Source organism: Artibeus jamaicensis, unplaced genomic scaffold (genome assembly GCF_021234435.1).
Source record: "Artibeus jamaicensis isolate MK-2021 breed Jamaican fruit bat unplaced genomic scaffold, CSHL_Jam_final scaffold_847, whole genome shotgun sequence".
In the NCBI taxonomy this organism is placed as follows: domain Eukaryota; kingdom Metazoa; phylum Chordata; class Mammalia; order Chiroptera; family Phyllostomidae; genus Artibeus; species Artibeus jamaicensis.
Window position 1 is genome coordinate 26467748 of NW_026522057.1, and position 24452 is coordinate 26492199.

At 58.7% G+C, this 24452-nt stretch overlaps 2 protein-coding genes across 11 annotated transcripts in view; one reads left to right on the top strand and one right to left on the bottom strand.

Moving 5' to 3' along the window:
- CLSTN1 (calsyntenin 1) overlaps positions 1 to 8986 on the top strand; it is a 58126-nt gene extending 49140 nt beyond the window's left edge. For 2 of the 4 annotated variants that reach the window (XM_037165660.2, XM_037165661.2), the window contains 9 exons: positions 1329 to 1385; positions 2548 to 2705; positions 3831 to 3979; positions 4234 to 4460; positions 4900 to 5070; positions 5435 to 5580; positions 6503 to 6638; positions 6894 to 7078; positions 7489 to 8986. In XM_037165660.2, the coding sequence (XP_037021555.2) occupies positions 1329 to 1385; positions 2548 to 2705; positions 3831 to 3979; positions 4234 to 4460; positions 4900 to 5070; positions 5435 to 5580; positions 6503 to 6638; positions 6894 to 7078; positions 7489 to 7683 (1424 nt within the window). In that variant the 3' untranslated portion in view covers positions 7684 to 8986. The remainder of the gene's footprint in view (positions 1 to 1328; positions 1386 to 2547; positions 2706 to 3830; positions 3980 to 4233; positions 4461 to 4899; positions 5071 to 5434; positions 5581 to 6502; positions 6639 to 6893; positions 7079 to 7488) is intronic. The other 2 variants (XM_037165662.2, XM_037165663.2) reach the window with 1 other exon arrangement.
- Positions 8987 to 9990: 1004 nt separating this feature from the next.
- Positions 9991 to 24452, bottom strand: part of PIK3CD (phosphatidylinositol-4,5-bisphosphate 3-kinase catalytic subunit delta) — a 44823-nt gene continuing 30361 nt past the window's right edge. For 2 of the 7 annotated variants that reach the window (XM_037165664.2, XM_037165666.2), the window contains exons 3-24: positions 22436 to 22608; positions 19398 to 19626; positions 19070 to 19299; positions 18492 to 18671; positions 17996 to 18145; positions 17411 to 17500; positions 16117 to 16338; positions 15481 to 15577; positions 15261 to 15391; positions 14765 to 14815; positions 14506 to 14673; positions 14305 to 14426; positions 13956 to 14099; positions 13698 to 13797; positions 13368 to 13546; positions 13177 to 13289; positions 12940 to 13018; positions 12275 to 12442; positions 11790 to 11913; positions 11518 to 11663; positions 11197 to 11329; positions 9991 to 10845 (exon numbers count right to left, since the gene is read on the bottom strand). In XM_037165664.2, the coding sequence (XP_037021559.1) occupies positions 10708 to 10845; positions 11197 to 11329; positions 11518 to 11663; positions 11790 to 11913; positions 12275 to 12442; positions 12940 to 13018; positions 13177 to 13289; positions 13368 to 13546; positions 13698 to 13797; positions 13956 to 14099; positions 14305 to 14426; positions 14506 to 14673; positions 14765 to 14815; positions 15261 to 15391; positions 15481 to 15577; positions 16117 to 16338; positions 17411 to 17500; positions 17996 to 18145; positions 18492 to 18671; positions 19070 to 19299; positions 19398 to 19626; positions 22436 to 22576 (3135 nt within the window). In that variant the 5' untranslated portion in view covers positions 22577 to 22608 and the 3' untranslated portion in view covers positions 9991 to 10707. The remainder of the gene's footprint in view (positions 10846 to 11196; positions 11330 to 11517; positions 11664 to 11789; positions 11914 to 12274; positions 12443 to 12939; positions 13019 to 13176; positions 13290 to 13367; positions 13547 to 13697; positions 13798 to 13955; positions 14100 to 14304; positions 14427 to 14505; positions 14674 to 14764; positions 14816 to 15260; positions 15392 to 15480; positions 15578 to 16116; positions 16339 to 17410; positions 17501 to 17995; positions 18146 to 18491; positions 18672 to 19069; positions 19300 to 19397; positions 19627 to 22435; positions 22609 to 24452) is intronic. The other 5 variants (XM_037165669.2, XM_037165667.2, XM_037165671.2 and 2 more) reach the window with 5 other exon arrangements.

A 24452-nucleotide genomic window follows, 5' to 3' on the forward strand; every position in this document is an offset into this window, starting at 1 on the left:
AACCCCAGCATGTGCCTTGACCAGGAATCGGTTTTGGGTTTGTGGGACGAAGTCCAATCAACGGAGTCACTCCAGCTGGGCTCCTGCAGATCCTTTCAAATGAGACGGTGATTTAGAGGGACTCTCTGCGGCTGACTCCGCATTTAGTTTAGGTGACAGTTCATCTGTGAGGGAGTGGAATGCAGAGACCAAGGGACGAGGAAGAAATTACTAGGGATACAGGAACTTTTTAGTTGCTGTTCTTAAACTTTCGGTTCAAATTTGCTTACCAAATTAAAATTTTTTTTTCTAATGTTACTTTTAAAATGAAAATGTAAGTGCAGACCTAAATGTTGTTTTACATTTGTGGCTCGGGCTAAAATAGACCCTGCGTCCCACCCTGCCTGTCTTGGTCCCTGTTCACATCACAGTGCTTCTGCCATCAAAGGGCAGTTTCCACCTCAGTCCTCAGCATCCTCAGCCAGAAAAATCTGCCTCAATTCCCAGACCAAACACAAATTTTGGCAATATAATTGGCAGGGAGGAAGATTTATTCTCCCTTTCAGAGGATTTGAAACCCTTCCCTTCGGGACTCAGCATGGAGAGCCTGGGCGAGGGGCGGAGTCGTCCCAGAAGCCAGCGGTGCTCCAGGCCTCCCTGGCCCTGACCGCCTTGCCCCCACGCCCACAGGGGCAGGGCCTGGGGGGGCAGGGCAGCAGGATGTTTAGGCCCCCAGACCCGGAGCTCCCGACCGGCCACAGGGGATGGCCTGTCTCCCCGGGGGAATTCCTTAACCTTGGACTCTCCCTTCCTGGTCCGAGAAAGGGGTTGGAAATGCCTTCTTTTCCTTGTCACTTAGAGGTTGAAGTCTAGACCAACGTGAACTTTGTTTTGAGTTTTCAAAAAAGATGTGCTTTTTCAAGCTTGCTGTCCTCCGACCTGTGGCCACCCACTTGTCCCCGTCAGGAAGGACAGCGCTGTGGGGCTGGGAGGTCCCCACACCTGGTCCCTCTGTGGGGTCATGTGAGTGCCTCCCTGGGATGTCTGGCTGGGGGCCAGGGATGAGGAGCTGAGTCAGCACACCTGCTTTGGTTCATTTTATTTCGAATCCAACCTGCATTCGGCCAGGAGGACGTGAGCAGGTAGGGTGGTGAAGACCCTCCTGGGGAAGCGTGCTCAAGGACAGGCTTGCTTCCAGGTGGAGCATGTCCCCTAGGGGGACACGGGAACTTTTCTCTCTGTGTCCTGTAGTTGTTGGTAGCTTTTCAAAACTGACGTTCAAGGTCCAATTTGAAAAGCCTAATAACCTCGTGGTCCTTCTCTGTTGTCTTTGTCTTGCTTCCCTACAGAGAACTCAGGAGTCGAAAGTGACAATGAAACCGAGCCTCTGCCTGTGGCCTCGGCAGGTCGCTGGAATTTTCCCTACGGGTCACTGTTGCGTTTCCTTTACATACGAGACACCGGTTCATCCCATGTTTTGCATGAAAGGCCCAAATTGCATTTTGGCCCCTGACACCATCTCAGCTGCTGCTTCGCATTATTCACCCCCCACCCCCACTGCTTCGTGGGATTTCCCTTCCCGTATGTCCCCCTCCCAACCGAAGGGAGCGAGTGACGCCTCGCTGCAGCGCACTGGCGGGACCTTTCTTTCTCTCAGAGGGTTTTACCCTGCGCCCACCGCCTGAGGCTCGCTGCCGAAATCTGGGCTGGGGCAGGGGCGTCTCCTGGTGCTCAGGTGGCTGAACCACGAGGCAGGAGGAGACTTGGTCCCAGATACTCTGAGCACGACTGCCACTAAATTTTAAACGTGTTTCTTAGAAATCTCCATTCGTAGTGGTGATTTGTAGTGTCTAGTGGCCTCCTGGGGAATGAGAGCTGATGCCGAAATTCCGCCTCGTCCCCCTCGTCAGCGCAGGGGCAAGGTGCAGCTTCACGTGGGCTGCGGCCTGTCAGGCCCGATTCCGGGTTTCTGTGTTTCTTCTGACACCTACGTCCCAGGCACCCTCCGTAGCAGGCACTGGGCATGACAGTGCCGGACACTGTGGCCCCCGAGGGGCCTAATCCGAGGCTTGTCACTGGGGGGGGTTGTGAGTGTCCCCTTACTCTGGCTAGTCATGTATGTAGGTTCCCCCCAAGTTTGTGCACCTCCCTGGGCCTGCTTGGGAAAGTCGGCCCAGAGTGTGAACCAGCTGGCTGACCAGATGGGCTGAAGAGGCTGGTGCTAGTGCGCTATGTCACTAGTGCCCGACGGTAACAGGTGTGGGCTAGGCCATTCTTACCGATGAGTGGCCAGATGTGTGTGGACACTCATGGGACCTCTTGGCTTGCAGGCTTCGGGTGAGGGACTCCCGAGTCCTCTCTCCTCCAGGCCACATGCATGATCACAGACAATTTCATTCCTTCATTACGCTTCCACGTAGATTGCCAGGCTAACGGGGTCGGTCTGAACTAACCCGCATGTCCATCCATCGAGCTGCCACCACCAGTAACACTGGGTTGAGGATGAAGCGGGAGGCTCTGGGCCACACCCCTAACCACCTGCCTTCTCCTTCCCGCCGTGTTCCAAAGGTGGCGACCTGCACATGACCCAGTTTTTCCGAGGTGACCTGGCTGGCCTGACGATCCGTTCAGGGAAACTCACAGACAAGAAGGTGATCGACTGTCTGTATACCTGCAAGGAAGGGCTGGACCTGCCGGTCCCTGAAGATGGCGGCAGAGGCGTAAAGGTAACACTGGCATCTGCCGCGCAACATTCGAGGAGCTGGGCTGCAGGCGCGGGGTTGATCTATGACTTCTCCCGAGCTGTCTTCACTCCCGAAACCCCTGACACAGAATTCGGGGGTTTTCCTCTCACGCCAGCCCGTCCCCCAGCTCATCCCCCAGCTCATCCCCCAGCTCTCTGGACACCAGCCCTCCAGGTGCCCCTCAGTTCAGTTCTGACGCCACCCGGATTCAGCTTCAGACCCCACAGGTGGAGGGCTCAGTCCCACCATGCTGCTACCACTTCAGATGGCAGCTGCAAGGGTCTGGGCCCTCGGTTACCTGCTGTTCCGTAGGACTTGGCTGCGAAGTCGAGGGTTCCCATGATCTCCACACCCTCCCCCTTTTTAGGAGCAACAATTTGCTAGAGCTGCTCAGAAAACACTTCACTTACTATTACCAGTTTATTATAAAGGATAGCCATCAGGAAAAACTGAATGGAGGAGACGCACAGGGCAAGGCATGGGGGCTGGCACACGAGGCTTCTTCGCCCTGTCCGGGCGCACTGCCCTCCCAGCCCCGCCCATGCTCACCGGCTGGAGCACCCGAGCACCATGGTTCAGGGGTTTTATGGAGGTCTCACGTAGGCGTGATTAAGTTATTGGCCTCCATCTCCAGCCCCTCTCCTGTCCCCATAGCTCAGGGATGGGGATGGAAGTTCCAACACTGGTCACAGGGTTGGTTCCTCTGGCAACCAGCTCTCATCCTAAAACTATCTAGGAACTCTCCCCCTCGCCCCCACCAAGAGTCTCCTCATTCACCCAACTTGGGGGTGGTTGCAGGGGATTTACTATGAGTAGTAAAAGGTGCTGGCCGCCCCTGTCACTCAGGAAATTCCTAGGGTTGTAGGAGCTCTGGGCCGGAAGCCAGGGGCAGAGACCAAAGGCACCTTTCTTACACCACAGATGCGTTTGCACCTTCCAGTTGCTGTCGCAGGGAGAGGGTCTCGGCCCCAGAATTAGATGCATTTTCTTCTCCGTGTCACAACTGATATCGATCCCCGGCTCATGTTCTCTTTGCCAAAGCGTTTGTGATTCCAGCCTCTCACAGTCGGAACTTTACCCGTCTCTCCCCGTTGGGCACGATTTCAGATCCAAGCCAACCCCAGCCAGTCGGTGTTGACTTTGGAGGGCGAGGACGTGGGGGAGGTGGAGAAGGCCCTGCAGCACCTCGCCTACCTGAACTCCCGGCAGTTCCCCACCCCTGGGATCCGGAGACTCAGACTCACCAGCGAGGTCAGGTACGTGAGGTCCTGCACAATGAGCCCGTCTGTGCTCGCTGACCCCTGGGGAGAAAACGTGTGCACTTAGCTTTCTCATGCAGCCCTGCCTCCTGCTGAGGAAAAGTGAGCCAGAAAGCTAGAATGATGCTCGTTAATGCTGTTCGGCAGCGCGTCTGGGAGTGGCTGCTGTCCCGTGTGTTGGTGGCGGCCCTCGCGTGTGCCGCCCCTGAGTGCCTCTCAGAGCCGCATTCCGATCCCTCCCCTGTCGGCAGGTGTGGCAGCGAGGCCGCCTGCATCGAAGTCCCCCCGGTCGACGGCTCCGTGATGGTTTTGCAGCCGGAGGAGCCCAAGATCAGCCTGAGTGGCGTCCACCACTTTGCGCGAGCAGCGTCCGAGTTCGAGAGCTCAGAGGGGGTCTTCCTTTTCCCCGAGCTGCGGATCATCAGTACCATCACGAGAGAGGTGGAGCCCGACGGGGAGGGGGACGAGGACCCCACAGGTAACAGTCCCTCTGCCTGGGACAGTCACCTTGCCTTGGCTCAGCCGAGCGGCTGAGAGAGCCCTCTGCTGCGCCCGCGTCCTAGGCCCTCCCCTTCGGGCATTTTGGGAGGTTTGAGTGTTTGGATGCTTCTGGAATCTGGCCCGAGGGCAGAGCTCATTACGATGTTTGGAAACCCACCGGGAGGGTCCTTCTGCTTTCTGCCTTGGCGGTGGGAATCGCACTGCAGCCTGAGCAGATAGTGGGGATGGGCGCTGCTGCAGGGGGTGCTGTCAGTCTGCTGGCCCGTCACCCTGGGAGGACAGGCCTTCCCGGTGGCTGGTCCTCCGAGACACACAGAGTACCCCCCTTCCTTGGAGGTGCCTCTCCTGTGCCCCTGTCATTGGTCCTTACAAGGGCCCCACAGCCGCTGCAGCTTCCGACTGGGCTGTTTTTGCAGTTCAAGAGTCGCTGGTGTCTGAGGAGATTGTGCACGACCTGGACACCTGTGAGGTGACGGTGGAGGGGGAGGAGCTGAACCCCGAGCAGGAGAGCCTGGAGGTGGACTCGGCCCGCCTGCAGCCCAAGGGCATGGAAGTGAGCCACTCCGACCTAGGTGTGACCTTTACAGGTGAGAGGCCACAGCACCCCGCAGGAGCCTGAGCCGTTCCCCTGCCCTCTCCTTGTGCCCCAGGACCTGGAGAGCGTCCTGGAGGAGGTGGGAAAGGGGCCAGTTCCCAGGGTCAGACGATGAAGTGCAGGCACTCCCTGCCTTCTGTCCTGTGCTTAGGAGGGGGCAGAGGTCAGGTGAGTGGCATGTCCCCTCAGGTGGGAAAATACCCCGCACACCTGGAGTTCGCTCCTGCAGCTGGAACGCCAGAACACCTGACCACTGGCTCTGCTGGCCCCGGTTCCTGACTCCAGCCCACCTCTGCCCGGGCCCTGCTGTGTTCCCAGCTTCAGCCCCTGGCCCTGTTCTCACCCCCACACTGCAGGCGTGGACACCATGGCCAGCTATGAGGAGACCTTGCGCCTCCTGCGCTATCGCAACTGGCACTCCAGGTCCTTGCTCGACCGGAAGTTCAAGCTCGTGTGCTCCGAGCTGAATGGACGCTACGTCAGCAACGAGTTTCAGGTGGAGGTGAGTGCCAGGCTCTGGTGGAGAAGGGCCCCCTTCCTGGCCCTGGCAGTGGCAAATGCTGATTTTTTGAGCATCTGTAGTAGCAATGACTTGGCTTTACCCCAGAGTATAGCCTTATCCAGCTGGGGCTGCTGCTGGTTAGACCAACGCAGAGTCTCAGGTCACAGGTCACACAGGGTGGCTGGGGTGCTCCCCCGTCACAGGCTGCCTCAGCCTGAGGCAGGGGGTCTTTGGAGGGAGGCGGTATGGAGTGCGAGGCAGTGAACGCCCCGGGGAGAGGGCTGCTGGCACAGGGGCCAGCACTGGGCAGGCCTGCTGTCACCAAGCCTGGCACTGGTGACTCGAGCCACGGCAGCCAGAGGGCCTTGCCCTCCTCTGAGTCTTCTAGGGCCTACAGAGCAGCCTTTATCACTTGGGGCCTCTGCCATCTGGACAAACAGGCCCAGAGTCATTCTGACACTCGATGGCTCACATCCACCGGGCCTCCTGGCGGCAGGAGGCTCAGCTCCTGTGAGGGAGAATCGATGAGTTTTGTCTGAGCCAGAGGGCAGCAAAGTAAATGGTTACCATGTGTGCTCTCCTTCCCACATGAGGCTGTGAAGCCAGGGAAGAGGAGCCATGGTCTCAGACAGAGCTGCTTAGACACGACCCGTGGGGAGGGCCCAGAGCTGTCCCCTGTTCCTCCCCAGCCTGCTGTGCACAGGTTCTCGTACACAATCCAGTGAAGATGAATTACTTGAACAGCAGTGTATTCCTCAGGTGTGCGACACTGTCACAGCAGTTTCTAGGTGTTTGCCCTTGGTTTTTTCTGTCCTTCCCTCATCCACTCGCCAGCGCCAGTGCAGTGCCCCACTGTGCCAGCCCTGGGCCAGCTGGTCCGGCCTGCAGACACCTGCAGGCTGCTGCTCTCTCCCTGCCGCAGGTGAACGTGATCCACACGGCCAACCCCGTGGAGCACGCCAGCCACCTGGCTGCGCAGCCGCAGTTCGTGCACCCTGAGCACCGCTCTTTCGTCGACCTCTCTGGGCACAACCTGGCCAACCCCCACCCATTCGCAGGTAGGACTAGGGCCCTCCCCGTCCCCGTGGCAGCCCAGCCCAGGGCAGGTGCTGTTGGTCTGGTCACCCAGGAGATGGAAGCACTGACCTGGGCGTGGGTTCAGCTGCAGCCCTGGGTTTGAAAGCCACGCTGAGCTTTCGTAACGTTTCCTCGGGCTCTCTGGAAGTTCCCAGTGTCTGGAGGAGGCCAAGGACACGCAGGCCCTCTGGGCCAGGGTTCACCGTCATGGCCCCCTGCTGTGTGTCTCGTTGCAGTCGTCCCCAGCACGGCCACCGTCGTCATCGTGGTGTGCGTCAGCTTCCTGGTGTTCATGATCATCCTGGGCGTGTTCCGGATCCGGGCTGCTCACCAGCGTGCTGTGCGGGACCAGGACGCCGGCAAGGAGAACGAGATGGACTGGGACGACTCCGCCCTGACCATCACCGTGAACCCCATGGAGGTAGGCATGAGCACCCCGCACGCAGGCCAGCCCCGAGCTGGGCTCGCCTCAGAGGAGAAGCGTGGCCACAGCACGTGTGACCTGTGCGGTGGCTCTCTGAGGTAATAGGTGTCCAGTTTCCCGGGTGGGTAAACTGAGGCCCGGAGAGGCCTTGCTTGAGGTCATGCCACCCAGTGCTCCTAGAGATGCTCCGCCCCCACGTGCAGGCCCTTGGGGGGGGGGACCGGAGCTCTCATCCTCGTTTAGTCTCTGGTGAGGCGGCTCCAGTGCGGTCCAGCCCGTCCCACTGTGGAGTGAGACACATGGTCCCTTCTCCCGGCTCGCGGACGTGGCCTCATGTTGGACAGTTGGGTCCTGAGCTGGGGTGGGGGCCAGCAGCCAGACGTACGTGGTGGCTGTCTCTCTGTCAGACCTACGAGGACCAACGCAGTGAGGAAGAGGAGGAGGAAGAGGAGGAGGAAGAGAGTGAGGAAGGCGAGGAGGAGGATGACGTCACCAGCGCAGAGTCGGAGAGCAGCGAGGAGGAGGAGGGGGAGCACGGGGACCCTCGGACCGGGAACAGGCAGCAGCAGCTGGAGTGGGACGACTCCACCCTCAGCTACTGAGCCCTGGCCACGCCCCCTCCCTGCCGGGCCGGGCTCTGCCGGCGTCCCCGCCAGTCCCGAGGGTCCGCAGTGTACAAAGTCCTTCTGGCCAGTGGGTCTTCCGGCCCTCCTGGCCGCCCGTGCTTGGTGTGCAAGACCCCGGGCTCCCTCCCTGCCCCTCCCCCGCCTGGATCTCTGTCACTCAAGGAGCTGACACACGTGCTCTCCTGTCACCTCGCTCCGCGTGGCCCCTCACGCCTCCAGAAACACCAAGTGACTGGATTCAGTGACAGGGTTAAAATCTCTCACTCCCATCTGGTAATCCTTTTGTTCATCTTTTTTTTTTTTTTAATTTTGTTTTTCCAAACTAGTGCATGTATAAAATGGCAGAGTGGGGGTTAATATGTAGATGACAAACTGACTTTTTAATATTTTGTAAATAAATTGGGATTCCTCATGTCCTCTGTGCTAGTGTAACCCAGGACCGGAGTGCAAAGTGTGAGACACTGAGTGTGGAGACCCCGCCCCCTTGGGCACCTGGGACTGTCCCAGCCCCAGGTCTCCATTCCCATTCCCCAGGTGGGGCCAGGCCATTTTCGAGCAAGAATTTGGTGCGCTGCTTGGTGGGAGGGGACCCTGCCTAGAGGCTGGAAATGGCTGAGGCCTGTCTTTGGGATGCCCCGCTTCTCACGTGGCAGAGGGCTGGGCGGTGGGGTCCTGGGGCTCACAGTTAGATGTGCTCTCACACTCCCAGGCCTTAGAGATAACATGGACGGTGCAAACTGCGTGTGTGGAGGCAGCCATGGGCCGTGACCTGGGAACTTGGCGCTGCACGTGGCCAGTGGCCCCAGTCAGACTCAGACTCCCTGCAGCAAGCAGCCTTCAGAAGGCTGGCAGCTGCTCGCCTGCCCGGAGCCCTGGGGAGGTGGGGGGAGGGGGCCCCTCCCAGGAGGGGGCCCTGCTGCTGCTGCTGCTGCTGCTGCTGCTGCGCTCCCCTCGGGGAAGGAGAGGGAGCGAGAGTCGGGAGCTGAAGCCCCTGTAGCACTTTGTTTTTAATTTACATGTAAAGTTTTAGATTTCTAAAATGGGGGGGGTAATTTTGAATACTGTTCTGTCTCCCGCTGCCGCTGTCCCGTGTCCGTGTGGCCTTCCCTCCCTCTGTGCGCTGTCACTGTAGCCGCTCCGTGTAGACCACGGACAGACGCCAGCGCGGGCAGCGAGCCGCCCTCGCTGCCACAGCTGCCGTGGCCCCGCCCCCCCCATGTGTAACTGATGACAGGCCAGACAGTGTCTCTGCTGCAATAAAGTTCTGGTTCTAACTCCAGCGGGACAGCGTGTGGTTTTTCGTTTGCGCTCCCGTTTCTCTCTGCGCCGAGAACAGGCTGTAAAAGGCTTTTATTCCTTGTCACCTTTCACCTCGTTGCAAGGTTTCACCGCGCGCCGGCCTTCAGCCTGCATCCGCTGTGTTGGACTCGCCTTCCCCGCCAGGAACATGACATGATTTTAAAAAGTAGACGGTTTTCTTCTCACCAGGCACACAGACTGTGCACCCAAATCAGAAATTGCCATGTTAAACAGGAAGGGAGCACACGGACCCCTTTAAATAAAGAAGAGGCACACGGCTTTTCTATATCCAAACGGGCGACTGGGCCTAAGGAGCGCAGCACTTGGCTGGGAATCGGTGTGGTTGGGGTGCTCTAGGGAGCACGGATCACTCCTGGGTGCTCCTCACGGCTGCTTCTGATAGTAAAAGGAAGTTGGCCCCTGGGTTTAGGGCCTTACAAGGCCTTTGTGAGATCAGCAGTGTCACCTGGTGGGCCCTGAGGGTTCCCCAGGCTCGGGTTCCTGGCCCCATCCCCATGACCAACTTCAGAAGGCTGGCAGCTGCCCAGATCTGCCCAAGGCTACCAGTCAAGCTAAATACCAACAGGGGGCGTTTCCTCCACACCCCTAACTCACCCCGGGACCTGATTGTTTGCAGCAGGTTCTTGAGGGTAGAAGTTCTGGAAGAGTCAAATCCTTCCTTAAAACCTGCTTTAAGAGGAAGCTCACAGCCCTGGCCAGTGTAGCCCAGTGGATTGATTGAGCGTGGGCTGTAAAACACAGGGTTGCCGGTTTGATACCCAGTCAGGGCACATGCCTGGCTGGTGGGCAAGGTCCCTCAATGGGGACCATGTGAGAGGCAACCACACATTGATGTTACTCTCCCTCTTCCTCCCTCCCTTGCCCTCTCTAAAAATAAAGTCTTAAAAAGGAGGAAGCTCACAGATAATTGCACTAAGTACTCTGACCTGCTTTCCCCTTGACCCATGACCAGAATGAGCTAAATCAAGCTCAGATTTTTTTAATACGTCTTGAGGACCAGCATGTGTTATCATAGTTTACCGAGCTGAGGCTGTTCTCTCCAGCCATAGAGGTTCAATGTTTGGATACGTTGTTTCTTACCCGCAAACAAAATCACTTTACAGCAGAGAGATGAGAATTCCCGTACCCAAGAGTCACTTAAAAAGTGGAAAAGCAAGCATCCCTGAATCGAGAGGGCAGAGAACTCAGTCCACAGAGAGCGTGTAGGTGGAGGGGTGAACAGAGACGTGGGCGCTGCGTCTGCACAGCAGGCACCAGGTAACCGACTTGGCCCGAGCCCCGTGCAGCCCCGGGAGCCCTGGGAAGAAGGCGGCTCCCCGGTAGGGATGAGTCTTCCGAGTCTGCATTCACCCGCTGGGGGAGCCGCGTTACGACCCTCTACCGGGTGGTCTCCGGGGACCCCACTTACAGTGTCTCCTCACTCAAGCCCAGGGCTCTGATGGGGGCACTGACGACAGCGTCCCTCCCCTGCACAAAGGATGCATTTCCGTTTATGGCTATTTAGTTCCTGAAACATTTCAAGTCATTAATAAATAACCAGTGTAAACAAAAGGCGGCTGTGAGAGTTCTTTCCCTTCGGGTGCAGCTTGGGCTCGCGGAGCCCGGTTCCCAAAGCCGACGGTCTGCTCGCGTCCGGCCCGGGGCGCGCGGGGCGGGCTCCGGTGCCGCGAGGAGGCGCTGCTACTGCCTGTTGTCTTTGGACACGTTGTGGGCCAGCCAGTTCACTTTGGTCTTCCAGCTCTCGCGGAGGGCTTCGTTGAACTTCACGCGGAAGTGCTTCAGCGCCTCCTCCTCCGTCTTCCCCAGCGCCAGCGAGTCCTGAGGCCGAACCACAAAAGCACTGAGGCGCCTGGGCCCTGCTCCGCGAGGCAAGCCCGCCCGCCTCCCCGGACTTGCTCCCTCTCTGCGCGGTTCAAGCGCCCCCCTGAAAGGACGGTGGGAAGACAGAGCCACCGACGTCTGTCTCCCTTGGAAGAGCTCTTTACTCTAAATAGCTCCCAGACCCACCCGCAAAATCTGGTGCCCACCCGTAACAGAACCGGGCTACCTCCGGCAGCTTCCCCCAGCGCCCACCGCCAGGCCCTGACGCCGCGTGGGGTCCCCCACGCTCCGGGGCAGGGGCCCCTGGGGTCCCCGGGCAGCGGCTGGCGCGCTGGCCCCGGCCTTCACCTTGAGGTACTGGATGTCTTTGGAGCAGCTGAGCTCGGGCAGGCCGGCAGCGCGCATCAGGGCGAAGAGGTGCAGGAAGAGCGGCCCGTGGCGTCTCAGGATGGTGTAGGCTCTCTCGCAGTAGCCGCGGAACCTGCGGGCAACGCGGGCCCTGGGTCCTCCCAGCCGTGCCCCCAACAGGCCCCGGGAGACAGCAGAGCCCCGCCCCAGCCGGCCTCCTCCCGCCGGTCCCCGCAACCTCCGCACACCGCCCCCTCCAGGCCGGCTGACAGCGCCCCCTCTGCACCCCAATGGCATTCCGGCCATCCGAGGCACCCTCACCTTTCAAATTTCTCACTATTATTAGTCTTCCCCTGCTGAATCACGTGGACAAAGTCATAGGTGAGGATGAACGGGACTCGCTCACGGTTGATTCCAAACTTAGTCTTGAAGTTCCCCAGAAAGTGGCCAAAGTCAATGTGGAACAGCTAAGGGAAGGGAAGGGAAGGGCAAAGGCTGAGGAGGAGAGGGAGGGGCTTGGAGCGGCTCCGCCCAGAGCTGAGCGCCGAGCGGGAAAGCCGAGGGCGGGGCCAGAAGGCAGGCAACGCCCCTACCTGCCCGTTTTCGCGGATCATGATGTTGTCGCTGTGCCGATCGCCGATTCCCAGCACGTACGTGGCCACGCAGTAGCCGGCGCAGGACAGAGTGAACTCCTCAATGGCTCTGTCCAGGGCCTCCCTGGGTGGGGGGAGGGTGGATTGGAGACCATGGCCTTCCACGCCTTGCAGCTCTGAGCCTTCCCCTTCACAATCAGGAGAGGCCACCCGCAGAGCGAGGCGTGACTGCCCGCGACGCCAGCGGCCGGTGTGGGATCCCAGCAGAAGACCCATTCTGAGCCGATAATAAGTGGGGGTGGTTTTAAGTCCCTAAGTTCAGGGTGGCTGCTTGCATGGGGGAACAGAGACATACTTCGCCCCAACACCGACGGGGCAGAGTTGGGAAGCCACAGAGACTGTCACAGGCCACCCCTTCACCTTTGACTCCCACACCTCACCTCTATGAACAGAGGAGGCATCTGTCCCTGAGGCCTGAAACCTACCCGGGGTTCTTGGACTTGAGCCAGTTGAGAAGAGCATCCTTGTTGAAAGCGGCCGTGGCTGCCATGTTGCTCTTGTTCAGCTGGATGTTGGCGATGGTGTCAGAGTGCAGCACCACCTCAATGAGGCCCGTGCGGTCCCCGGTGGACAGGCAGCCGTAAGGGGTCATCCTAGCCAGGTGGGAGGAGGGGTGGGCCATGGTCAAGGGCTGCTGGACCCCTGGGGAGCTCCAGAAACCCAAACTAGCCACAGGAGATGCTACTCAAGGAGCAGAAAAGGAGGAAGACGAGCGGCAGCTGTGGAGGGAGGCCTGGGGAAGGCTGCTCCCTGTGGTCAGCACCAGCACCCAAGAGGCGGAGAGAAAGGGTAAACACGTGTTTGTTCAAAGAGAAATGCACATGGCTCAGGAGACAACGGGGCAGGAGCCAGGGACGCTCAGCATGAAGGGAATAATGGGGAGACAGGTGCTAAGGCCGGGCTGGCCTCCATCCCCGTCCTGTGGCCCTACTGCCCTCTTGGGCCCTAGCGCTAAATGGATCCCTGCTCTTCTCAGAACAGCCATTGCCCCTGAGGTGGTGATGTCAGCCCTGGCAGAGACCCCCCCCCAAAAAAGGGACAGGGTCCCAGGCCCAGTGCCAGCACAGATGGCCAACAGGGGGCTCCTCACCTCAGGTCCAACCCCTCCTGCTTCCACAGGATGTCCATGAGCTGGATCATCTGCAGGGTCAGCATGTCCTGGCGGAGGTCTGCACCGCCGGCCCCCGGAAGGACAGAGCGTGAGTTTCTAGCAGGTCCTGTACCCCCAGCTATGCCCGGGCCCCAGCGTTCCTGCACTTCTCCCCGGCTTGCCCTCCAGGGACCCCGAGGGCCGCACGGTGGGGGGAGGCCCGGCCTGCCTGCTCACCGTCCCCGTTCTTAAACATGATGCCCACGCTGCCGTTGCTGCCCGCCTCCTCGTTGCAGTACATGACCCACAGCGGCTTCATCTTGGAGTCCATGAAGGTGCACTGCTCCACGCTGCCAGGCAGAGGGCAGTCAGCCGGGTCCCTGCACCAGGCCTCGGGGGCGGGGGAGGAGGCTGGAGCTGGGGCTCACCAGACTTCAGCCAGCAGGATGCTGGGGTCCAGCGGGGACTGCAGGTGGGAGAGGGCCTCCAGGTAGGTCTCCTGCCGCATGCACAGGTGCATCAGCTCCTTGGCCTGGGGCTTGGGGGTCTTCTGGGAGCTCACTTTGACAAAGTCGTTCAGGGCCTTCAGCTTGCTCAGCGCTTCCCCCTGGCCGGGAGAGTGGGAGGGCAGCATGGGCAGGCCAGGAGGGGCAGGCTCCGAGCCTCAGGCCGGCCCAGGAGATTCTACCAGGGCCTGGCTGACCCTGCCCCAGAGTGGCGCCCAGCCAGGGGCAGGGGCGTGGGGTCCTGAGCCTCACCTGCTTCATCAGCACCCTCATGTGGTGGGTGCTTCCCCTGCAGTAGGCCTCCATGATGAGGCCAAAGCGCAGGGCCACCGACGGCACGTGCATCTCGGAGCTGCAGGGAGGGAGAAGTGGCTGAGTCCTTCCTGGCAGGGCCACAAGGCCCCCTCTCAGCCCGGTCAGGACACCCAGGCCAGCAGGGGATGTGAGACCAGCCGGCCAGCAGTCCCCCTTTCCCATGGCCTTCCAGGGGGACCAGCTGAGTCCAGCTACCGGAGGTGCCAGAAGAGGAAGTGGCCGATCTTGCGGTTGGCCAGGGCCCGGTCCAGCAGGAACTTGGTCAGCTCGCAATCGAGGTAGGACTCGTACTTGAGCACCTGCACCAGCTGCAGCAGGTACTGGAAAAGCTCGTCGTCCCTGCAGGGGTGGGAGGCTGGCTGGGGCCTGGAGCTTCGTGGCTCGGGACCGGGGTCTGCAGCCGGCCAGGGGGCAGGGCAGGGGCAAGAGGCCAGCTTCCCCTGAGCAAGCTCCAGGGAAGGTTCAGTCCTCACCCTGCACCCACTGCCAGGCAGTCAGTGCAAAGCCACCCTCCCCAGGAGGAGCAGGTGCCTGTGGGACTCACGTCAGTTTCCGCAGGGACTTGATGGCAAAGGAGCCCACATGCCGGTCGGGGAAGCTGGAGTCCAGCAGCTCCAGGGCGCTCAGCACAGGCAGCTCCGGCCAGGAGCACAGCAGGTAGAGCATCTGGGGGAGCTGGTGGTCAGGGTGGGGGGCTCCGCCCACCCTGGCTGCCCCTCCTTCTGGGCTCTAACTGCCCGCCCACCTGGGCCACGTCCTCGTGCTTGTTCCACTTGGTGACCAGCAGCAGCCGGGCCAGCGCCTCGGGAAAGTGCTCCTGGACCTCGTGGCGCATCTTCCACACCAGGTCCTTCTCGTGCTCATACAGTTCCCCAGACCCACGCCGCTCCAGGATCTCCCGAAGCTGCAGCTGCTGGAGGTGCAGGGGGATGAGGCTGCAGCCAGCTGCCCACCGGGCTCCGGGCCCTGAGCCCTGCACCCCACCGCCCATGGCCCCCGCTCACCTCCTCCTCGGTGAAGCGCCCGTGTTCCCCGTGCCGCCCCAGCTCCAGGATCTACAACAAGCATCCCTGCTCTCAGTGGCACCCCCAGGGCCTGGGCCAGCCCGCAGGGCCTGGGGGCAGGTGACCACACTGCTGACTCATGGGGCCAGTGACTCTCCTTGGTGGGGACTGTCTGAGGCCTCCCTGGCCTCCACCTTGAGAAGCCGGGAGCATCCCTCCCACTAGTGACAACCAAAACTGTCTTTGGATATTGCCTGAGGTCCCCTGGGGGCAAAGTGGCCTCGGGGTGGGAACCACTGTGCTAGGGCGCAGGAGGGTTCCAGAAAGTCAAGGGAGCCTCCAAATGTGTGGGGTGGCTCAGCCCTCATCCTAGGCAATGCCCAGGGCCCATGTTCTGGGGAGCCCCAGAGTCAGGGTCAGAAAAATTCACTGAATTCACCCCACAGCCTCTGAGCAGGGTGGGCCCAGACCCCAAGTGGGGAGGGGCCTCACCGACCTTATCCAGGGCAGGGTAGTACACGGGGTAGGGAGCCACCTCTGGAAGACAGATGACCAGGGCAGCGGCGCTCTCGGTGTTGGGGTTGCTGCACACGGTCCCTGTGGGGTTCAGCAGCTCCCCTTTCTCGTCTGGACACAAGGACAGATGGGGTTACCTGGGGGACGGCCCCCCATCGGGCACCCCCCTCCCGCTCCTCCCTCTCCTGGTCTGGGCTGACCTGGGACGGAGGGCCACATGTAGAGGCAGTACTCGCCAGTCTTGAGCTGGTCCTTGTAGTCAAACAGGGTGAGGTTGGCCCAGGCGATGGGGCAGTCCTGGGGGAGCGCATGGGTAGTCAGGGCCAGCGCCCGGGTCTCCCCTTGCTTATCTGCCAGGTGGGCCCAGCCTCTAGGCCAGCTCCCCTGCCTGCTCTCAGACTCTCTGGGAGGAGGCCAGCAAATCAGACCCCTCTTGGCTCCCTCCTGTTCCCCACCCCCAGCTTCTGGAGGAACCCCTAAACCAACCACCTCCATCCCAGAAAGCTGGCTGAGCTCAGCGATGGGGGAGTCAGCACGGCTCAGTGGCCAGTCACATCCTGGGGCCCATGACTCAGGGCTCCGCCACTGCTCATTCCCGCCCGGCCAGCTGCTGACTCAGGCTGCCCTGCCGCCCGTGGGGGAGAGAGTCCTTCCACCCCCTGCAGCTGCCTCCCTGTTCCCACGAGGACCGAGGGCCTGAGCCAATATTCTGAATCAAGCCCAGGAACCCAGAACCGGCACATGGCAGGGGCAGCGGCTGGGCTGGGAGGGGCGAAAGGATGGGGTTCTTGGGCTGAGTGGCCCTGGGGCTGCAGGACGAGACCGGGCCCACCCACCGCCTTCTTGGACTTCTTCTTGGTGGAGCGAGCCTTCTTGGCCTTCTCGATCACGGCGTACAGTGCAAAGCAGAGGCGGGCCATGCGCGGCAGGTCGCAGACGTTGATGTCAAACTCCAGGCGCTGCTTCCACACGGGCTCTGAGCACACGCTCACCTCCGAGCTGGACACTGTCTTGCACAGCGTCTCATTGCCGTGAAAAAGCCCAGCCTGCACCACCAGCTGGTGGAGGTGCGGACGTGTTGATTACAGGGGGCAGGGGCCCGGGCCCCTCTCTTCTCCCCTCCCAAGTCCCCCACCCATCTAAAGCCGGAATCTCCTCCTGAAATGTCCACACTCCATGTGGGTCTGAAGCCCACGTGCCACGTGGAAGGAGGAGGGACAGAAGAGAGATGGCCGGCTGCCCGGGCGGGAAGCATGGCCATGGGGTTGGGGGAGCGAGAGGGAAAGGTACAGTGGACTTTGCATGGGGACTGGTCTGGCTCCCCAGTGACTCTGTGGGACCCGAGGGTGTGATGCTGCCTGCTCTGGCCTCAGTTTCCCCAGCTGGGCTCAGGACTTCCAGGGGCCTTCCGAGCCTTAACACCCGCGGTCTCCCTCCACTGCTCAGAGTCCTGTGGCTGCTGTGGCTGGGGAAGGATCTAACGCCTCTGGGACTCTGGGCCCCGCCTCTGCCTGCTCTGCCTCAACAGAAAGCTGCCTGCATCCAAACCTCTGCGATTCTGCAGGGGAGCCCGGACCTGCCTGCTCGTGAAATTAGTTCAAAAGACTGCTCCCCAGAGACCCAACCCCTGTGGACCCAGGTTTCCCATCCTGCAGACAGGACCATGGAACCGGCACCTAGCAGGCTGTCCCAAGGTGACCAAGGCTGACCAAGGGCTTGCCCCCCCAGGGGTCCAGGCACACACCTCCTCCACCCCACCCCGCTCCCTGGGAACCCCCAAAAGGCCCTGAGTCCAACTAGAATGGCTTCTCTTCCAATGACTGGCACCTCCCTGACTGTGGTTTCCACATCCCTGAGCTGAGCCCTGCCCCACAGTCTCCACCAAAGTCAAGTACCCAGAACTCACTGGGCCCAGTTTCTACGAATCGGCCTCTCTGGCCCCCGACCTGCTCCCCTCCCCCCTTCCTGTTTTGAAGCAGCTCACAAGCACCCTGGGCAGGGATGCTGGGTAATGTGGTCAGCCACATTCGTGTGACCCCCACTGCTTCCTCTGCCATCCCTCCAAGGCCACAGCCACCTTGTTTGTGCAAAAAACACCTGCCCCCGCAACCCCAGCCCGGGAACCCCTACCTTCATCCTCTCGTCGGCGTTCACTTTGCTGCCCTGAATCAGCTCGATGCAGAAGGGCTGCTCCAGGGACCACAGGGACACAGAGGAGGGCTGAGTGGGGACGGAGAAGCAGGGCTTTGACAGTGAAGGGATCCAGAGGTGGGGGGAGGGGTTCATGGGGGTGGTGGGAGGGCTGGAGATTTGTGGTGAGGCTCAGACAGGTACCTATGGCCAACTTCATCCTTTACCGGGGAAACCGAAAACCTGCCGTGCAGGTGGTCTAGGGGCCCCACCCGCCCTGAGCCCTGGAGGGCATGGAGTCCTGCCTAAAGTGCAGGAAGCAGGAGGCGTGTGAGCAGGAAGGCAGCGGGGAGCCAGGCCTGGAGGCCGCCCCAGGAAGCTCAGACAGGCCCCCACCCCAGCACATCCAGTCCTGTTGGCTGCCCAAACTGAAAGCCTCAACTCTCAACACTGACCAACAAGGGACGGGAGATGAGGGGCCCCAGAACCCACTGCCGGCCTGGGGCATTGCCCACTGGGCTCTAGGGCTGGACAGCAGGTGGGATGAAGGGACAGACAGGAGGGTAAGTGGGAGGCCCAGCTCACCTTTTTCATGGGAATGGGGGGCGGTTTGGTGCGGGGCTTCTGGACTTGGGGGGCAGGGTTGCTCTGCTCGTCCCGCATGGCCAGGATGGAGGAGGAGTGCACCATGGTCAGGTGAGGGGTCAGCCCGCTGTGCAGGCAGCTGCAGATGTACTGAGATGTGGGGGCAGAGTGAGGGCCAACGGGCAGTCCCAGCCGTTCCCCAGATCGCTGGCTATCTGGGGACGCCCCCTGCTGACCACTGCCTCTCCCAGGCCTTCCTCGCCTCTCCTGCTGGCTCTACCTGGCCTCGCCCACCTCCTGAAGATGGAGCCTTCCTTTTGTTCACAGGGAGGGTCAGCCAGGCCACAGCAAAAGGACACTCTTTCTGTGACCCCCAAAGGCCGGACTCATCAGGTTCAAGAAGGCTAGGGAACCAGCTCCCCAAACCCTCCCCCAGGCCTCTGCGTGGGCTGTAGGGCACCCAGGAGCCCAGGGCTGCTCAGCCCTCAGCCCTCACCTGGAACTGGCAGAGGGGGTAGCTGCCGTACAGGTACTCATGCTTCCCGTTCACCTGCAGGGTGTAGTCCTCGGGCTGCTCCACCAGCGGCTGCCGGAACACCGTGGCCTTCTTCCGGAGGGCACAGGCCATCAGGGCCAAGGGCACGTCCTTGGTAGACACCTGGAAGGTGAAGCTTTCCTAGGGGGAGGAGGGAGGGTCAGGCCTCCGCCCTGTGAAGGGACCACGGGGTCCCTGGGCACAGGGGTGGGGTGGCCTATTTGCAGTATTAGGCCTGTCCTGCCCCTCAAATGGGACTTCCAGGAGGCCAGGATCCGATGTAGGCACAGGGCAACGCCCAGGGTACATTTGGTGAATGAACAGAAAGACCAATGACCAAAAGTGAGGCCACTTTTCTGCCTCACTGAGCTTGCCTGGGGGCGATGTTTGGCTGAGCCCAGGGATGCATGGATATCCCACAAATGCCATCTGATGCTACAGGATAGAGAGTGAATTTGGGGGACTGCAGGGTGACTGGGGGGTTTCGCAGGGGCAGCATCCCCCATGGACCTATAGCGCCAGCAGGAGCCGTGGCTCACCTCACTGCCCTCGAACTTGACGTTGACCAGGAGGGCCCGGTTGGGGACCCGCAGGGTGCCTGCCCCCCAGGTCCGAGCCGATGGCTCCAGCTGCAGGGGGAAGCAGTACTGCAACCAGGCCTCCCAGCCCAGCTGCTGCCGCCGGGCGGCCGCCTCCTCGCAGAACTGGCGCATCTTGGCTCGAAAGTCATTCACTTCCGGGTCGCACAAGGAGTCAAACTCGTGCAGGCCTGAGAGGCAGGGAGGAGCTGGGTCAGCCTGGGGGTTGGGGGCTGGGCCCCAGGGGGACAGGGCATCCTGGAGCACACGGCCCTCTCCGGCTGGGTACCTTTGCCAATGAGGAGGCTGATCTGCGAGTTGATGAGTTTCTTCACCCTGTCGCCCTCTCGGGCCACCAGGCGCAGGACCGGCAGGAAGGGCTGGATATCACAGAGCCGCCGCTGCTCGTCCTCCAGCTCCTGCTGCTCCGCGGTCTGGTTGACGCAGGTAAACACGTAGGCCTCGGGGCCGCTGAGCATGTGGAAGAGCGGCTCATACTGGGCGCGGTGCCACAGCGCCTGAGAAGACAGCCACCGGTCAGCCCCTGCAGCCCGGGCAGGGCCTCGGTCTGGGTGTCTCACCCTGCACGACCTCTACAGGAAGGCAATAATGGCAAGATGCCAAGACCACCGCCTGCTCCAGACCCCTGGGGCTCTGACCATGCGGGCACCGGGGATGTCCGTCACCGCCCTGCTGTGAAGGGTACCAGGTATGCCCCCACACCTGGAGCTGAGTCCCAGTCTCCCCTGAAGATTATTCATTCTGAGAGGTAGCCAGCCGGACATGACCCTCAGGTACCTCTAGCTGATGGTCCCGGGGCTCATCACCCCAACTGGTGAATGCTGCAGCCAGTTCAGAAACGTCTCACTCACTGAGGGGGCCATGAAGCCACCCACGGGCTGTGTGCCACCCAGGTGTGGTACCTCCAAGGGTCACTCACTGGAGAGCCACCCAACAGGCCAGCTTTCGTGCAGTGGTGTCCACTGCCAGTCCCGGGGAGGACCACAGGGAAAGAACAGCCTGAGTTTTCACACGGGGCAGCCATGGCCCACAGCGCAAACAGCTCACGCAGGGGCGGGACCGGGGTCTAGCCACAGAGCGCTCCAGGACACATCAGTGAGAGGAAAACAGCTGGAGCTGTACAACAGCAGAGGCAATTCCGACCCATTTCCTAAATCAGCAATAATAAACATACTAATTACATTGATCAGGGTTCGGCAAAACACCAGGTTACTGGAAGACAGCCATGCCCCCATTTACATACCGTCTAAGAAAGCCTTTGCCGCACACGGCAGAGTCAGTCAGTAGTTGCAACAACGGGCAAAACCTAGAATACTGACTCTCTGGCTGCATAAATAATACATGAAGAAACCGCAGGAAAACTGGGCTGGGAGGGGAGACTGCTGGGACCCACGCGTTTGAAGTGTGTGCCGTGTCTGAACCCGCGCAACTGGGGTGTACAGCTCTGTACCCAGAAAGATAAGGTTAATCTCAAAATGCTATTTACCTAAGCTAACAACATGAAAAAGATGTCATCGTGTTAACCATGAAATAAAAGGACATAAAAGCTCATACACGGAATTTATCCCACGAAAAATACTACACTGTGTAGAAAACAGAAAACGAGACAGTCACGCACGGACCGAGGTCCCCGACATAGCCGGGTCACCGGTCACTGTTTCTTCTGCTTGTTCTTCGGTCGCTAAATCCCAATGTGTCCATATTATTTTTGAAATAGAAAAAAAAAAGATGTAATTTTTACAGAAGTCTCCCAGGAAGGGAAGCTAAAAAACCCCACAAAAACTCATGGAAGGTCCATTGTTTCTCTCTTTTTCCTAAGTAGAGCTTTTAAAATTTGGAGCTAAGGCCTCGCGTTGTGGCACGACCCACTAAATTTCACACACTGCAAGTGGAACGAGCCGGTCATGACCACATACCCTCCACATGTCTAATCTTTTGACTCAGTCATTTACCCGGGAAATTATTCAACAGCGTGGAAGGCAGGACCCATAAAATGAAATTGGTCCCAACAAGATGGCATCGAGTCCATGAAACCCAGTGGGGTCACTCAGGCCAACTAAAATGCACGTCAGTCAGCCAGGACACTTTGGTGCAAGAGGTAAAACACCTAAGTCACAGCAGACACCTCTGGCAAGGAGACGCACCTAAGGTCCCCGCCCACGTGGTCGGCACAGCTGTGTCCGCTGAGTGGGACCACCCATGCACAGGCTCCTGGGGACATGGCAGGCTTGGCATCTAGGGGGCCAAGACGTTTACTGAAAAGGCCCAGAAGGGTGGAGTCCACGCTCTCAAGGTATAACTGAGGCACATTCCAGACCACTGGTCTCCCCTGGCATTGGCTGCCAGAGGCTTTGCCCTGCTGGACTGAGACCTCATCTGCCCGCTGCCCACCCAGCTCCAGAGATCCTTCCTTGCAAGACACTGACAGCTCCCTTGCCCACTGTGCTGTCTCCCGGACCTGAAGACTGAGACTCTGGGACTCGGGTTTGCTGCCCTCATCGATTGCTATGTGTGTGTGATGTTTCCCTTAGATTGTTAGAGTATGAGCAGGACATTAATGTGTGTCGATGTTCTACTCTGAGTGAACCTGCATCCGATAAAAGCTGAGGAAGAGCAGAGTTACTGTGCGTGCCTTTGTCTAGTCCCTGGAGCCCGGCTGCCTTACAGGAAAGACTGCATCACGAACCAACATTCATGACATACAAAACCAAAAACGATTTCCAAAGACGTCTACCAGGGCAACAGCTCTAAAGACAGAAAACCGGCAAAATTCTTCGGTGACACGGATGGGGTGTGCTCACGACGAGAATGGAAGGCCACAGGGGACCCCACCCTGAGCTTACACCTGGGGTACAGGCGCCATACGGGAAAGCCAAACTGGGAAATGCTGGGCAGACTCTGACTACGAGGGTTTTCGTTTGTTTGTTTTTTAATTTTTTTCATTGCATTTTAGAGAGGAGAGAAGAGCAAGAAAGAGAAACGTCGAAGTGAGAGAGAAACATAGGTTGGTCACCTTCTGCCTTCTGTAAGTGCCCCTTTGGGGAGCCAAGCACAGAACCTACAGCCCAGGCATGTGCCCCAACTGGGGATCAAACCAGTGACCTCTTGGTTTGCAGGATGACATCCAACCAACTGAGCCATGCCAGCCAGGTCTAACCGCAAGTTTTTCATTAATTCTTGGATATTACTGATAGCACTAAAAATTCATATCTGGGACTCTCAAATCTGAGAAACGAGGCGGGCGAGTGAGTGTCTGTCTTTCCAAGTTCCAAGCTCTAAGGACTAGTTTTAAGGTCAAGATCATACCTTCTTGATGGTGCTGAGGTTGGCATTTCGGGACACGGAGAAGTTCAGATAGACCCCCGTGGGGAGCAGGAAGTCCACCGCCACGTTCTGATTCTCCTCGCTGGTCCAGAATTCCATGGGGCAGTCCACCCCCGGGGGCATCCTGCTTTTTCACTTCTCGGACACCGGTTGTCCTGAAAAGGAAGTGAAGGCAAAATGAGCCACCGCAGGTGTGTGGCATGAGTTCCTTGAAAGGACCCTTTGGAAACAGGGTGTCAGGACCTTTGTCCTGCCTGGGGTAGCTTGCGGTTCCTACTGCCCCAGGTCACTGGCTCGGCCGAGTGGCCTGTCATCACAAATGGTTAGTTACTTTGCGTCCCCCACAGCAGTGGCCCAAGTTCAAGACACCAACAGATCCATTCCAGGTCACTTCCTCTCAGGCACACACACACATGGGAGACCTCTGCCATGGCCACCAACTGGCAAAGGAGCCAAACGGCAGGTCCTGCTCAGACACCCCAAGACTGGAGAAGGACCCAAGACTATAGTGCTCTGAAACTTTCTAACCCGAAACCCAGGTGGCCTAAAATTGGCTTTGGGCCGTCAAACAATTTGTTGAAACATCTCAGTCATACCAACCTCCCCCCCGTCCCCCCCCAGTCTTAGCCACTCCCCAGTAACAAAGTGTTACAGACACAATTAAAGGTCCCCCAGTGTCTATCCACCCCAACTTCAGGTTACCACCACCTGCATTCCGGTTGTTTATAATATCCACTGATTTTTTTTCATCCTTACCCAAGGATATGCTTTTTGATTTGAAAGAGAGAGAGAAACGCTGAGGCGAGAAACATCAATCGGTTCCCTCCTGCAGGCACCCCAACCGGGGATCAAACCCCCAACCTACGTATATGCCTTGACCAGTTACCAAAGCTGCGACCTTCTAGCTTACCTGCCACCTTTCGGTGCAAAGGACAATGCTCCAACCCACTGAGCACCCTGGCCAGGGCGCCACGGATGTCTTTATACTTGTATGCTACTAATATGTATCCACAAACAATTCCTAATATTTTTGCAGCTTTAAAACTTTGTACGAATCGTGAGCCTTCTGCAACTTGCTTACATCCTTTACATTTATCCATTTTGACACGTGTATCTCTAGTCCATTCACTTTAACTGTTGTGGTATTTCACTGTGGGAATAAACCAGTTAATTTACCCCTTGTTGATGAACCTCAAGGCCCGTTTCTACTCTGTTTGGTTATTACACACAGTGCTACAATGTATATTCTTGCTCACATCTCCTTGTGTGCAAATGAGAGTCCGGGTGAGCGTTCTTCAGGAGAAACAGAATATGGACCTCGTGTAGAATGTCAAAGTTACCAGCAACCACATTTTAAAAAAGACACAGACAAAATTAACATATGGGATTTAACCTACTATATCCAAAATACAGTCATTTTGATGTTATCAATATAGAAAAATTATTAAGGAGATATTTTCCATTCTTTTTTCTGCTGCTATTTTGAAGTCTTGTGTGTATTCCGCAATTCAGACAATAGATTTTCATCTCTCAGTGGATTTCATATAATTGCCAGGTGAAAAAGAGACGCAAGTTGTCCCAAATATATTTCCAAAAGTTTTCAAATAAATGAATTCAATTCTTACATGTAAGTGAATTACATTTAAACAAAATGTTTAAAGGTTCCATTCCTTAGTCCTCCACTCCCAAGTTAGGTGGTCCTGAGCGAGACGTGGCTGGCTGCTGGCTGGCGGCCACTGGGGGTGGAGTGCAGCCACACTTGGGTGGCACTGTCAGGTCAGAGGTAGAACTGTATTGCAGGTGCAACCAGAACATCAACTTTACCAAAGTAAAGTGGTGGCGCCCATTAGCAATAGCAGCCCTTACTCCTCTCTTGCCAACACTTGGAATTGTCAGACTCACTTGTTTACACCAACTGGACAGCCATCCAGTGTTCTTGTTATTTTAATTGGGATTTCCCTGCTTTTCCATAAAAGGTTTGTCTTCTCCAAAGAGCCTG